The sequence below is a fragment of the Melanerpes formicivorus genome, unplaced genomic scaffold (genome assembly GCF_026170545.1).
Source record: "Melanerpes formicivorus ecotype bairdi unplaced genomic scaffold, bMelFor1.0.p_v2 SCAF_14, whole genome shotgun sequence".
Classification (NCBI taxonomy): domain Eukaryota; kingdom Metazoa; phylum Chordata; class Aves; order Piciformes; family Picidae; genus Melanerpes; species Melanerpes formicivorus.
The window spans coordinates 13944522-13959365 of NW_027142366.1; the positions used below are offsets into that span (position 1 = coordinate 13944522).

Genomic DNA, 14844 nt, shown 5'->3' on the forward strand with positions numbered 1-14844 from the left:
AAGAAGCCTGACAACAGCTGTCCCTAATGATTTGGTTTGTAAAATGTTTTCTTTTATTTCAGGAAGTTGGATGCTTTCATCTATGATGCAGCAGTGCTGAATTACAAGGCTGGAAGAGATGAAGGCTGCAAACTTGTCACAATCGGGAGTGGATACATCTTTGCCACTACAGGCTATGGAATAGCACTTCAGAAAGGATCACCTTGGAAGAGACAAATTGATCTAGCCCTTCTTCAGTTTGTTGGAGATGGTAGGCACCAATCTTTTCCCTTTCTTTTCTATATGTATGCACAGTTAATTCAGTTTTAGTAGCTCTAAGCCTTTTACTACTGCTCTTTTACACTCTTAAAAAACCCCAGACAAATGCAAAGCAAATGAGTAAAATTACTTCTGGATGCTGAGACAGGAATTCTCTTCCACTCTGTTCTAACTTACCTCACTGTCAAGGTTATTTGCATCTATTTTCAGAAAGTGTTTTCATATACACACAAAGTACAGTGGCCTCTGTGGTAGAGACCATTTCTAAATTTATTTATATCTCTCTTTTTCTCTCTCTCTTCCCCCTCCCCCCCCTTTTTTTTTTTCCCCTTCCTTTGTGCAATTCCTCAAGAGGAATTCAGTGTGAATGTTTTGATCTTTCCATGGTGTAGCTCACTCCTCAACTGGTAGGGGTGATGACTAATCTCAGATGGGTTAATTTAAGCTTATGGTAGAAGAATGGTTTTGGGAATTGAAGTGTGGTGACTGATTTTATTGGCTTTCAAACAGCTGCTTTTCATTCTAACACAAAACCAGAAGAATTGTAGGTCCTCTTGGCACTTCTGCCTTGCAGAAGAAGAAAACTTACTGCACATCTTTGATATGTTTGCAGACAGAAATAATGTCTTGTTCTCCACATATGGCTTGAAGTATATTTTGATTGTGGGAATGTTTCTTTGCTGCAGTGAAACTTCAAGCCTTTCATAGAATGGCTTAGGTTGGCAGGGACCTTAAAGATCCTCTACTCCATCCTCCCCACCATGGGCTGGGACACTTCTCAACTAGACTCAGCTGCTCAAGGCCTCATCCAACCTGACCTTGAGCAACCACAGTGAGGAGGCATCCACAACCTCCCTGAACAACCTGTTCCAGAGTCTCACAACACATGTACTGAGGAACTTCTTACTAAGATCCACTCTAAACCTGATCTCTCTCAGCTTAAAACAATTTCCCCTTGGCCTATTTCTACACACTCTTATGAAAAGTCCCTCTCCAGCCTTCCTGTAGAATCCCCTCAGATATTGGAAGGCAGCTCTAAGGTCCCCCCCAGGGTCTACTCTTCTCTAGACTGAACAACCCCATCTCCCTCATCCTATCCTCATAGGAGAGGTGTCCCTTCCAACTTAAGCCATTCTATGATACATGCCTGCTGTTCTTTACAATCTAAGACATCAATTTTCACACTGGAGACTGTGTTAGTCTTCCAGCACATGGATTTTACTTGTGTTATGATACTGAATAAAAAAGATGTAATCATCATGATGGATGCATTTTCTCTGGAGTACACAAGGAGATACTGGTGTCATCATTATTGATCTGTTGGATTTAGAGAGGCTTACGGAAGAAGCATTACTTACTTCTGCTAAGGAATGAATATGTGATTCAAAATAGCTAAATTTCAAACAGCTACATATTGTTGTTATAAACAGTTGCAATTAATTGACCAAAATCATTGCTTTATTTTTCTATTTGTGACTAGAATATTTTTCTGTTTGTGTAATACTAGGAACAAATGTTAGGTGCTGCAATTCTGACCCACTTTTAGATGGGGAAGCTGAATCAGAGAAGTTGAATTTTTTGTTCCATACTAAAGAAGAAAATGCTTCTGTAGCCTGAAGGAGGATCTAAGATGTCTTTCTCACTTGTGGTCTAACTCCTCTAGATGTTGCCAGAACATTGCTGAGGTTTTCATTCTTTTCACCTTTCATTTTCTTCATGCTTACTCTTTCATCATTTTTGATAATTCTCATCCAACAAAAAAGAAATTAAATCACAGGGAAATGAAATAAATGAAATAAAAGGGAATCTATTTGGAGCTATTCAAGGAAAAGCTCATCAAAATACCAAAGGTGCTGCATTTTTATGCACGTCTTTGTCTCTGAATATCAGGGAGAAAACAAAATGGATGGGAGGAAAGAGGGAAAAATCTTATCACATATTTACACTTTAACCTCTGGCTTTACATATCATATGAACCTTTAACCCATTTTTGGTAGCTGATAATAATGGAAATGAATTGTCTGTGAAACTCGGTATTAAAACTTCCTTATGAATAATTTATAGGATTGCAATAGATACAGTTGTGCCCAGGTGACTGAAAGGTTGCCGTGAGATGTCTGCTCCCATCTTCGTCTTGCTTACATATTACTTTAGAAGACAAGCACAAGTTTTGACTGCACAAACCATGGAGATTGTGCATGTGTGCGTTACATTTTTTCAGTGGTATTTTTCAATACCTTTAGAAGGTATTCTGAACAAGATGTGAATGCTAAAATAAGGATCCCAATGTTTGTGACCTTCCTCCTGACTTGCTCCAAACAGAAAAGGGCCACAAAGATTATCCAAGGGCTGGAACACCTCTGCTGTGTGGGTAGGCTGAGGGAGATGGAGTTGTTCAGCCTAGAGAAGACCCTGCAGTGACCTTACAGCTGCCTTCTAATGCCTGAAGGGATCCTACAGGAAGGCTGCAGAGAGACTTTTTGTAATGGTATCTAGCAATAGGCCAAGGGGGAATGGTTTGAAGCTGAGGGACAGTAGGGTTAGATTGGATCTTAGGAAGAAGAGGACAGTGAGACTCTGGAATAGGCTGCCCAGGGAGGCTGTGGATGCCTCCTCTGTGGGGATGTTCAAGGTGAGGTTAGACAAGGTCTTGAACAGCCAAGACTATTTGAGAGGTGTCCCTGCCCTTGGCAGAGTGGTTAGAATAGATCTCTAAGGTGCCTTCTGACCTAAGCCATTATATGATTGTTCAGGCAATTATGTGGGCACCATTAAAGGGAATATCAACTGAACATATATGATGTGTAGGACTTATTATAGGTATATTTCCTTTAGTCCTAGACGTGCTTACTACCTTGTTTCACTTCATTGTGTCACAGGTCTCGATGATAATTTTCAGATAAAAAAATGCAACCAAACAGAAGGGAAAAGAAGAAACAAAGAAACAAAAATGCAACTGAAAAAGAAACCCCACCCCTAAGAATGAGGTTGAGGGTGAAATTTCTTCTACTGATTTTTAAAGTATGTTGCAGGTGAACTGGAACAAAACACCAAGAAAGTAAATGTAAAGAGTAATTGCCTGGAACTAGCATGACTTGATTTTGTAATCTACATCCAACTTCAGTAGTCTGATTAATCTTTTTAGCTGTGAACTTACATAACTCTCTTCTGGTGAATTAGAAGAAATGAGCCCAGAGTTCAGACCAACATCACTTGCTGTATCACTGGAACACTAGACTAGTCTTTGAAGTTATCTAGACTAAAAGCATGCATGGTTGGGGGTGAAGTGTCTTCATAAGATGATACTCCTGGGATAGCCTCAGCAGAGTCTGAATGAGGTTGTTTAAATAAATAGACAAGCACAAATGAAGGCAGAAATACTTCTTTCACATGTATGGTCTCTGCAGAATCTATCATTCTCTAACACTAAGCCTATAAACCAGCAAAGTGCTTAGCGGTATTGAATTACTATTATTCAGTATACGTAGTAGAACATTCATCACAGTATGGAATAATTTCAATGAATGATTATAAATCTAATGAGTTTCATGAGCATAAGAAAAAAATCCTAATGAGCTGAACAAACATGATTTCTTGATATGAATGTTATGTTAATAAGAGGAGAGAACCTTTTGGATGATCCTAGATATTTGGATAAAACCAAGTGATTTGTTTAAAAGTATAGCTGGTTGCACCTACCAAACCTCCACGATTTCATCTCTCTTTTACATTTACATAGTACTTGAGACAGCCTTTTGCAATGTGTTTTAAAGCTTTCAGTTTCTTCTGCATGTGTCTTTCCCCTGCAATTTTTCTCACTTGATTTTTTTCCTTGCTTCTTCTATGTAGTTCTCCTATCCAAGCCAGCTGACTTACACATGGAAATGATTATTTTTTGTTGCACAGTGTATGGGAAGCTTTTCCCTCTTCTTTGCTGATGTACAACATTCATCTGAAGTATTGCTGACTTGTTCATGCAGGAGCATCCTTTCCTAATTTCCAAAGCACGATGCTCTTTCTACATTAAAGTCAAGAGCTTTGAACCCTCTTTATCATCTTGTTAACCCTGGGAAAAAACGTAGGTAAATACACAGAGGCTTGTAGGTTTGTTTTATAGATAACTTTAAGCTTAGACTGGGCAGTTTCATGCATCTACATGAGCAGTGTTCTAATCCTGAGGACAGTTCTGTTGGGTGGAAATATAGTACTGGCAATTAACAATTATACCCTGAAAGTGACAGAATTCTCAGTGGAAGGAAGAAGGCTAGAAGGCACCACATTTATTACTCTACCAGGGAGGAAAAAAGACAGAAGGAAGGAGGATGGGAAGGAGATGCTGAGGAATTTACAGAATAGCTGCTTAATTGGCTAAAAAAGAGATTTATCCCCAAAATACTTAATCACTTGGTCTGTCTGTGTTAATATACATAGCCCAGTTCACAGGAAGTTGAGATGAATATTCATTTATTACTAGAAGATCAATTGCTTTGGAACCTTGGTGAACAGTACTGTTAGTGAATTTCTGGCTTTGTACCTCTTACTATCTGTACATCATAGCACCTGCAAAAACTTCCAGCTGACAATTAGCATCTGTAGTTTGGGTTAAAATAGTTGGTTGTCAGGGTAATTCTCTAAAGTTCTGTGTTGGGTGTCCTTTTATTTTTGGCTTGCTGTGGTTTCAAGATGAAACTTGTTTTGTTTTTTTAATAGAGAAATGAAGATTTCTACCGAGTCATAGAAGCAGCACCCAGTTCAAAAGCAAACGAAATGATATGGCTGCTAAGAAGCAGCACCATCATTTTGTTTGCATCTTCTGCCCACAGTCACAGGAATGTGTCAGAACAGCAATGTTGTGCACTGCTGATTCTCATGATGTGTGGTTTGTGTTCTTGTATAAACCTCTGTTCAGAGCAGCTGGGCAGGCTGACATACCCAGAATCCAGCTCTAGCAGTTGTCAGCTTCTTTTTGGTGCTAGCTTGCAATTTGCTGGCTTCAGTGAAGGCTCAGGCACACCAACTGTGTAGTTTAGCAACTCTATAACTGCTGAACTGCAAGATTTGTGAAGGCATCCTTGTTCCTCCAGCCTTCTGTAGTAGAACTTTTGGCCAGCTATCTGAAAGCCCAGGTAATGGTGAGACTCCTCTGGCTTGGGCTGCATGTCGCCGTGCAAAGCAGAGTGGTACTTTTCCAAAAATATCCTGCAAAATAGTTTGAAAGGCAGTGCTTCTGAAACCTATAGAATGATGTCTTTTGGAATTGAAGCAGAATCAGTGGTACCTAGTAGGTAAGAATTTCTCTTTCTTTGGTGGGGTTTTATTTTTTTTCTTTTTCCTAGTGAGCAAATGAGATTACTGAACTGCAAATGACAAAGCTGCTTTGGCATTAAGAGAGTAAAAGGGCTTCAGAGTGTGCATGGGATCAAGAGAAAGACAGCCAGGAGCCTTTAGCTATGGGGGATGGAGAAGATATAGAGGGATAATATAAACATGACATCAGAAGTGGATGGAAATGTGGAACAGAGCAATGCCGGTGTAAAGAGCAAGATTGGAGAGCAGGTTGAGAACATCAGGCAGCAGGCCAGGTGAAGCATCTATTGGTGTGAGGTATTTGTAGTATTTTGTGTTTCCTGCAGGTTATGAGCTTGGTTCAGATGAATGTCTGGGAAAGAGATCTGCAGGAAAAGAGGGGCCCCCAATTGCATAGCCCCTGACCCTTAAAGCTGAAACCTTTAAAGCAATTAGAGACATGGGGAAGAAAATTGGTTTTGGATTGAGTTTCCACAGTCTCTGTTATCCCCCTCCTAATAACTTTCAGTTCTGGTTAATCTTTATGTGCTTTCAGGACAGCTTAGTACACTAAGAATTATTTTCCTGGGTGGATAATTGCTTCCCACTCCTTAGGGGTAATAGGTAACTGTGGAAATGAGATTTGCCCCCTTACATCTGGAAGAGGAAAGCTCTTTGCTATTTTTTTTTTTCATATTTTAGTATAAGCCTTCCAAATCGCTGTCTGGATTAGAAGTGTAGCAGCGTGACTCACTCTGCCTGCTCCAGACCAAGAAGGAAATACGTATGTGATTATGAGGACATATTTTCAGTGCATGCTGCTCAGGCAGGATACACCCACAATCCCAGTGATTTTCTGTTTATATATTTAGTGTCCTCCTTAAGCAGTGGGTGGAACAAATGTGACTGGAGAGTGTGAGTGTATAAGTGGAGGGTGGAACAAGAGTTAGAGGGATTGTAATATTGAAAGTCGTGCTTAAGAGTTCTGTTAATTCATCCTTAAGTAATAGGGGCACGCAGAGTGCAGTCATTAGCTCACAATAAGTTTATTGCTGTCAGTCATCTGTGTTCCTCTTGCTATTTTTAGAGTAGGAAATAACTGAATGTAAGAGTAAGTGAGATTGTTTTGGAGGATTCAAACTGTACTTTTATATAATCTCTTCCATGAAACCTGCCGTATGGATCACATAACTAGGTCAAACTGAAATTGATGAGCTTATTGAACCAGATGAGCATCAACCCATTTGGCTTCTGACTCCTCTATTGAGGAAAAAAAATACTGTTAGGGCTTCCAAGTGATGGGGTGCTACCTTTCTCGTCCACCACATAGTGGGAGTTCTTACCAGAGAAGGTGTGAAACAGTTTTCCCCTAACTTTGAAAACTATCATTTGAGCAATCTGAGTGAGTAAATGATTCTGATAGTGCAACCACAGTCTTTTAAAGATGATGCCCTACATCTGGTCCACGTGACAGTATATGTAACAGTGTATATAACCCTTTTGTTCAAGCTCTGTATGTGGTTTATGTCAGTTTTCTTTACTTGCCTGTTGGCTCGTCAGGCTGAACCACATCTTAGTGCTTTGTGCGGGAGTTACTACCCCTTATACTGTCAGTACCAGCTTGTTTCTTCTTGCACCTTCTGCTCTGTCACGTGCACTGTGATCTCCTCCTGGGCCAGCCTCCTCCTGCCCCGCACCTTACGCAAGTTTAGGGGACATGCTGACACTAGAGTTCTGTGGTACTTAACCATTAAACCATCAAAGACATTGGACTGCAGCTCATCTTTCTTCTCTCGGACAGAGCATCTTCTCCTTGCCTGTCTTGGGCATCTTCTGCAGTCTGTGCGGACTTTAGATAGGGGCAGGTGTAATGTGTGAAAACAAAATATAGGGGAGAATTAATGTTGTCAGACAACTCTCATGTGTGCAAGATAATGTTTTTTTGGAGTCTGGAAAGGGTGGCTTTCCACACAGATACACTTGCCTGATGTACCTGCTGCAGGACCTGGCTCTGGTGCAGGGGTATCTGGCACTAAGGGCTTCCACAGCTTAGGTGGCTGGAAGTGCCTTTGTGCAATGACTCTTACTCTGTAAAGCCAATCTCTGGCCTGTGCTTGAGACAGCAGAAACACATTTTAAGACGACCACTGCCAGATAACCCCCCATTAGATTATTTTTTCCTCAGTTTGTATTAGGTTTGATGTTTCTCTTATATTCTGTGGGCACTTCAGAGCCAGGTTTTGGTTTACAGTATGATGCAGGTGCAGGCTGGCACTGAACCACTCTGAAAATGTCATTTGCAAATGGCAGAGGAAGTGTTAAAATCATGGGTTTATCCAGAAGGGGCATATAAAATGTATTTCTTCTCCCTTTATGTGTGAGAATAATTAAATAGATTAAAATGAAGCTTGGAACTTGATTAAAGTATGCCTCCAGAGTACCTAAGGAAGTAGTGGAGGCAGTGTGTGAACCATCAGTGATTATCTCCAGGAACCTATGGCTTTGACCTACATGGTTAAAGTAGAGCAGAAAAACACCAGTCTTTTAAAGAAGAAAAATAACAATTTGATGAAGTATAGACTTTAGTGCTTATAAAAATATTTAAACAACTGATTTATCTATCTAATTTGATTATTTGGAGAATAATAAGAGAAGGAAAATTAAAAAGTCAATCTTTCAATTATAAATCTTGCAAAATTAATCTAATTACACATCGAATAGGATAATTGTTCTTGCAGAGAATAAAGATTAGTGAAGCACAAGTAAATAGTAAAATCATCAGAAGGACCAATACTGTTTCCTTTTCCACTCAGTCAATGCTGTGACTGTAATCACTGTTTCTATTTTGCTGCTTATTCTTCCCTCACACATTTATTTAATGGCTTTTGGACAAGTATTTTTTGTGTGTAGAGCTAATTCCAAAGTCATATCGCTGTCCATTAGTACTTCTTCAATTTCCCTCCATCAAACACTGTGTCCCAACTTCTGCTAGTGGTGTGTCCCCCAGGGGCTGGCTAAATGCAGCACACCTTTTAAAACCAAGCAGTATCTCAGACTTTTGACTGCTATTTTGGGCAGTCATGAGTCTGTGCTTAATCTGGTTGTACTCCCAAGTTGCACTGAAACTCAGCCCAGGCTTGGCTTGCTTCCCAAGAGTGAAGATCAAGAGAGGTAAATCATGGTCTTGCTTTGATTTTGGGGAGGTTTTTCTACAAGGATGAAGCTTGACCCATGGCTGTACTAGCTGGGACTGTGCCCTTTGGTGCTTGTCAGCAGTTGAGTGAAGAAGAAGGATGAAAGCCCTGTGGCTATGTTCTTGGAGAAGGGGTCTGGAAGCACAGCCAGGCACACAAGCACTTCTGATACATGTTACTTACTGATTGTTGAAGTACACTCTTGGTTTTGTCTTTAAGAGGATACAGGGTTAGATTCTCCATCTCTGTCACTTTTCCCCATATTTGTGTGCTCAGGGAACAGGGGGAGAAGATGTTCAGATGCCACCGAAGCTTCAGAGGTCTTGCTTTCTTTCCTGGAAGGGAGCAGCAAGTTGATTTTAATACTTGCTTTTTTCAAAAGCAGCTAAGAAGTTTATCCTAGTCTGTTTGCTCTGGGTTTGGATGTAATTACAAAACTTTGTGCTTGCTTATTTCTGCCAGGTTTGTAGCTAGGGATGTATTTGGGTGATAGTTAAAGGTTTTATACTTTTATTAATTGTGAGGAAGGCATTAGACAAATATGGAAAAATCATTATTCTCTCTCAAAGACAGTCTTACTCCAAGCTGCTGCTCTGTAAGTACATGTGGAGAATGCTGGATTTGGGACTTCTTTATTTTATGAATAAAACACCGTTTTCAGTATGTGTGCATCCTCCTGGGTACACATGTAGATGCAGATGAAAAAAATAAATCAGAAAACAAAATAACTGCAGTGAACTGACCCTTAAGTTCACTTTTTAGCCATCAGTATCTCATGGCTGTCCCATTGTTTACAATGGCATTGCCTTTTGGTGATGGTGTTTTAATGAGCATAGCTGAGAACCAAGAAAGGATGCCAGACCCTTACAAGATGCTGGACCTAGGAAATGAAGAAAATCTGGGGATACCAGTAGCTCCACTAAAAGAACCCTTGAGAGCTGACACATCACAAAGAGTCTGTGAGCTTTTCAGCTCTGAGAGGATGATGCAGGGATAGATGACAACATAGCCTGCAAAACCTTCTGAGGGCTGTGATAAGGAAAAGCATGCAGTATTACCTTTAGATCTGTCCTGTGTGTGTCTGGATAATGATGCTTTTATTGTGAAGAAATTGCTCAGGGGACACACTGTTCAGCTTCTCACTTCTTCCCAGTATGACCAAGTGTGAAATACTCTAGAGCTGTTATGCTGAAATGTAGGAAGAAAGGAAGTTCTGGGGTAGTCATCAGACAGGACCATGTCTGTGCAAACAGCAGTCTGAGGAGAGAGCACCACAGCCACAGGAACTAACCCAGGAGAAGTACAAAGGGACCTGAGTACAGTTTGCACTGCAACCTAAAACCATTGTAAATCATCTTGAATTACCACTGAGAGAGCTAGTAATTTGCCCTTTATTAGAGAAGGCCATACTGTGATTTGAGTGAATAGTGCAGGGGCTCCACACTGCTTGAGATATGGATCTCTAAAATACTTGCTTGTACTGAATCTTACATCTAAATGGGGCAGACTCTTCATCACACAGTCCTACAGAAATGTAAAAAAATAAGTTCATGTAGGCATCATGCAGTTATTTGTGAGTTTTGCAGGTTAAATACTTTGTGAACTTTTCAAGCAGAAAATAATCTATTTGGTTTTTTGGGGTCTTTTTTGGTCAAATGTATTGGAACTTTTAATTTTCTAACCTTGGGCTAGTGTCATGATGTACTTGGTTGCTGAAATCTGCAACTACTCATCTAGTTGTTAATTTAGTCCACACATGAACGTGGAGATGGAGGACAATTGTGGCATTACATTCCTTTTAGTAAGTGCCTGAAGTGCAAACAAAAAGCTTTAAAATAAGTCTGATTAATATTTATAAGCAACTTGAGACCCTGCTATTAGATGTGGCCCTGAACTTCATTAACACTTGGTTCATTGAGGCCTGGCATTTATAGATTCTGAGGTTGCTGACTTCGATTTCCAGGGTCTGTCTTGTGGAACATTTGGAGCTCTTACAGGCTAATTAGAATTATGTACACATGGAGATGACTGAACTCTGCAGTGCTTGGAAATCACAAATTACTGACCTTTGAATTGCCAAGACTAGGATATTGTTATAGGTGCCATCACCCTACACATTCACCTCATAGGTTAGACCACCCCAGAAGGGTTTGTAAGACAGCAACATTCCTCCAAAAGGACTTGATTCTCTTGAATATTTTTTTTTCTGATCCAAGTTTAACTGGCCTCAAAGTTCAATGTTTTGAGTACCAACTCCAGGCTAAGTTTGGAAGTGACTGATTTTTATAAGAAATGAATTGGCATCTCAGCTAAGAAACGCCTCATATCTGAGGATTATGTAATAAAAATGTTGTACTTTAAAGCTCTTGGGTAAAATGTAGTGGGCAGGAAAAGCAATAAATAGATTGGGTTATTTTGGCAATTTTATAGGGTCAGCTATGCTGAAGTGTTGTTGCAGTTAAATTAGTAACTATTAGTGTCTGTAATTCTGTGTGTATAGACACACATATATAGAGATATATACTGGAAATTGAAACTGGTTTATATAGAGAGACCAGAATTACCAGCCTAATATGTCCATTCCCAGGTAATATCATTCCATAAATACGACAATCCAATGATTCACAGTGCTGTGCAATCTGGACAATTGTTTATTGCTTTGGGGTATTAATTGCCAGTGATTTGTGTCCTTGTTGAATATAATGGAGAGGACATTGCAACAGCAGCATCTGCAAACCTCTGAGATACTTTCCTTTTGTACCTTGCCAGGGCACTGTCATTTATCTCGACTCAAAGCAGGCTTGGTTGGTTTCTGTAGTGACATTTGTGGAAAGGTTAGTGGATTATCAATAGCTACTTTAGATGTACATGCCAAAGGGGAAGAAACACAGAAGAAACAGTAATAAAAAAGAGTTTTAAATTCCTTTGTGAATTTTGTTATGAATTGTAAAAGGGCACAGCAGTCAAATCAAATTGATGTTTGCCAGTCTTGGGAGATGTGAATTTTCCTGTGGGAAGTAATGAGGGCTGATTGTCAGAGCTTCAGCTTCTAATGCACAAACCAGAAATATTGCTCTCTCCTTGGATTTGGATCTTCTGTCTTCTACAGCCTCTGTGAGTTTTATTCATAGGCCTTGGGGAGGACTTGAAAGAGAAACGAGGGCAACAGTCTGCTGAGGTTTAGCAGAACAGAAGAAATGCAAACGTTCTAAGACGTGGAAATGCAATAATGAACCCCAATTATCTATGTAGCAACAGTCTGCAGTATCTATACTGTTACAATTAATAATTTATTGTCCCTGTGTCCTGGATTAGAAGACTTTTAAAGACTCTTTAGGACTGACTTCCTTCTTTGGGGATGCTCTTAGGTATTTTGAACATTGAGCACTGTAATTGGGGAGCAGATACACTTCCTTTGGTGAAGTAGAGGTTCAATTCATGCTTCAAGCACAAAACTAAATTCAGAATTACTAGGAACCAAACAACCTCTCTTACACAGATTTGTGACATGCCCTTGCTAAAATGCCTCAGTCCTTGTCCTTTAAACTTCAACTTTTCCTTCACATTCTATGAGAAGCAATTTCTCAATCACCGTCTTGTGTTCCGCTTCCAACTCGTACATCCAAATTATCAGTAGGCTGCAGCTTTCCTAGTGCCCTAGCAATCTGTCCAGCAAAATGGTCTTGCAGAGCAGGTCATTGATCTTCTAGTCTAGGTTGAAGATAGCTTAAATGTCAATATAGCTTCTAGCCATTTTTTCTGATCTTTACAGCAATGATGTGTGGATTATAATACTGAAAATGTATTCCCTAATTACTGGTAAGGATTAAGCATCTGTAGCATGGGAATTCTTCCCCCAAACTGAAGCCATATCATAAACTAGGAAGCACAGCAAGTCAACTAATTCTGTACTTTCTGGCCTTCTGTATTGCCTGCTATATTTTCTGGAAACAGTGAAATTTATGTCATTAAAAATAAGAGTAGAATTGCTCATCAGACTGTATCTCCAAGGGATTAAAAAGCCATGCATGCACTTGCAATGCATCGATAGGAGCAGCACAAAATATTTGAAAATTAATGTATCATGCATTATGAAACCCACTCTTGGCAGAAACAATTACAGTTTCTTGCACACCTCTGTCCATGCTGGAAGTAGCAACCACTGCTAAGTGATGGTGTCCTTCATCTGAGGCCAAATTTCTTTGGTGGAATACAGATTCTAAATCTAAGAATATGCAACAGAGGGAAAGATCAGATCTGCTTCCTTAGCTCTAAGTAAATGAAGTGTTTCAATGGCAGTGGGGATGTGTCATAGCCAAGACGAGAAATGAGGAGTGCTCTCCACCAGGCACATAAAGATATCATTATTTTACTGCTGTTGTCCAGGAGGCAGGCAGTGGCAGCAGCAAAAGGCCAGAGGAGACTGTAAGAAGAAAAGCTGGGTGGTCCCAGAGGGTCAGGAAGGAGAAGAGGGAGGTGTCCAAGGCACCATGAGAGAGAAGACTGGGAGTACGTGATGGGAGAAGGGATTGCAGTTACTGCATCACTCATGTCTCTGGGGGAAGACAGAGAAGGAAGAGAGGCAGAAGCCCAAGAGAGCTGTCTTTGAAAGGAACTGCTAGCTACAACAAAAGTTAAAATAAAAAATCTTGACCAGGACAAGGAGCCTAATGTATTGCTGCAAGTATCCAGGCATTAAGTGACAGTTATTTTCTACAGGAAAAGCAGCTGGTGTATGAACCACAGTAGGCTTTGTTAGTGGTGTATCATATACAACTGTTTTTCCTCACTTGTGTGTACTGTATGGATAAAGCTAGGCAAGCTTTCCATTCCCAGTATAACATTAGTGTAACCTTCAGACATAATGCTATGGAGGTTTGCTATTGCTTTGCCATAAATAAAAGCATTGCAAGGAAGAAAGAATTTTGATAAATAATGGATTTGTTTTCTCTGAATTGGTTTCCCTATTACTGAAATGCAGCCAAGTATGAGAGGAAATGTGACAAATGATACTGCAGTGGTGGCCTGGTGTAGCATCTGGGGGCAGTCAGCTGCTGGACCTGGTTGCTTCTGCTCATGCTGAATTTTTAAACTCTCCATTTAATTTTTTTTCCTTGGGTGCTCTGCCTTTCAACATTCAAAAACATCATCTTGGGATGAGAGGCAGATGTAAAGGGATATATGGATGCAAAAAAATGCAAGATAGGTAGATACCTGAATTGTAAAGTTATCTGGTTAGTGGCTGCTCAATGTAAAAAATAAAATGAGACAAGAACACTAATAAATGAAATCCCCAGATACCCAAACTCTAGGCAACAAGAGATATGAGAGATAGTAGCAGAGACCAGATTTATCAGGAAAGATGCAAGCAGAACATTGCAAATGATATGAAAAGAATAAATAAGGATGTCATGGGTCTCACAGGAACTAACAAATATCTTATGCATGTTTTAAAGGTATTATGAGAACGTGTGACATTTATTTGGCAGTGTTTAAGGGAAAGGCCAAAAGGAGGGGTCAGAGTGGAATGAATAAGGGAAAATAGAGAGGAAGGGGCATAAAAGGGTCTGGTTGTACATCAAGACGTTTGTTGGACTGAACCCTATGTCTGCCTACTACAGCCTGCCCCATCTCTTTACTAAACTCAGTTCCCAGCTGGTTTTGATGTGATCTTGCTTTCTCTTCAGTGTTTATGCGTGTAGGGGCAGATGTGACTTGATAGAGAACTTATGGAAAGACCTGAGGTCCAAGCTGTTGCCTGTCACACAGGTTGTGGGCACAGAAAGTGCACAGATTTAGCACTATTTGAGAGGTCTGTAAATATTGGTGTTTGTGAATGTGTCTTTCACCAGCATACCTCAATCCTCATCAGCTGGGCAGCAGGAGGAGGATCAGGCTGTGTGGCCATGTGAGTGCTGCTAACCACAGTGCTGCTGGTGAGGGCACAGGTGTGTGTCAGCACCTCTGGGGTACATACATGGGGTCACTACCAGCTGGACCTGCATATGGGAGATCCACTTATGGCACCTAATTGAACTGGGGCAGGACAAGCCTCTCAGGTCTCAATGAGCACCAACTGCAGCTCTCATGCATGGGGTGAAGGGGT

At 40.3% G+C, this 14844-nt stretch overlaps 1 protein-coding gene across 2 annotated transcripts in view; it reads left to right on the forward strand.

Annotated features, from left to right (window-relative positions):
- The window catches only part of GRIN2A (glutamate ionotropic receptor NMDA type subunit 2A), a 186758-nt gene that overhangs the window by 156288 nt on the left and 15626 nt on the right, over nt 1-14844 (forward strand). For both annotated transcript variants that reach the window (XM_068147145.1, XM_068147146.1), the window contains exon 12: nt 63-250. In XM_068147145.1, coding sequence (XP_068003246.1) covers nt 63-250 — 188 coding nt within the window. The remainder of the gene's footprint in view (nt 1-62; nt 251-14844) is intronic.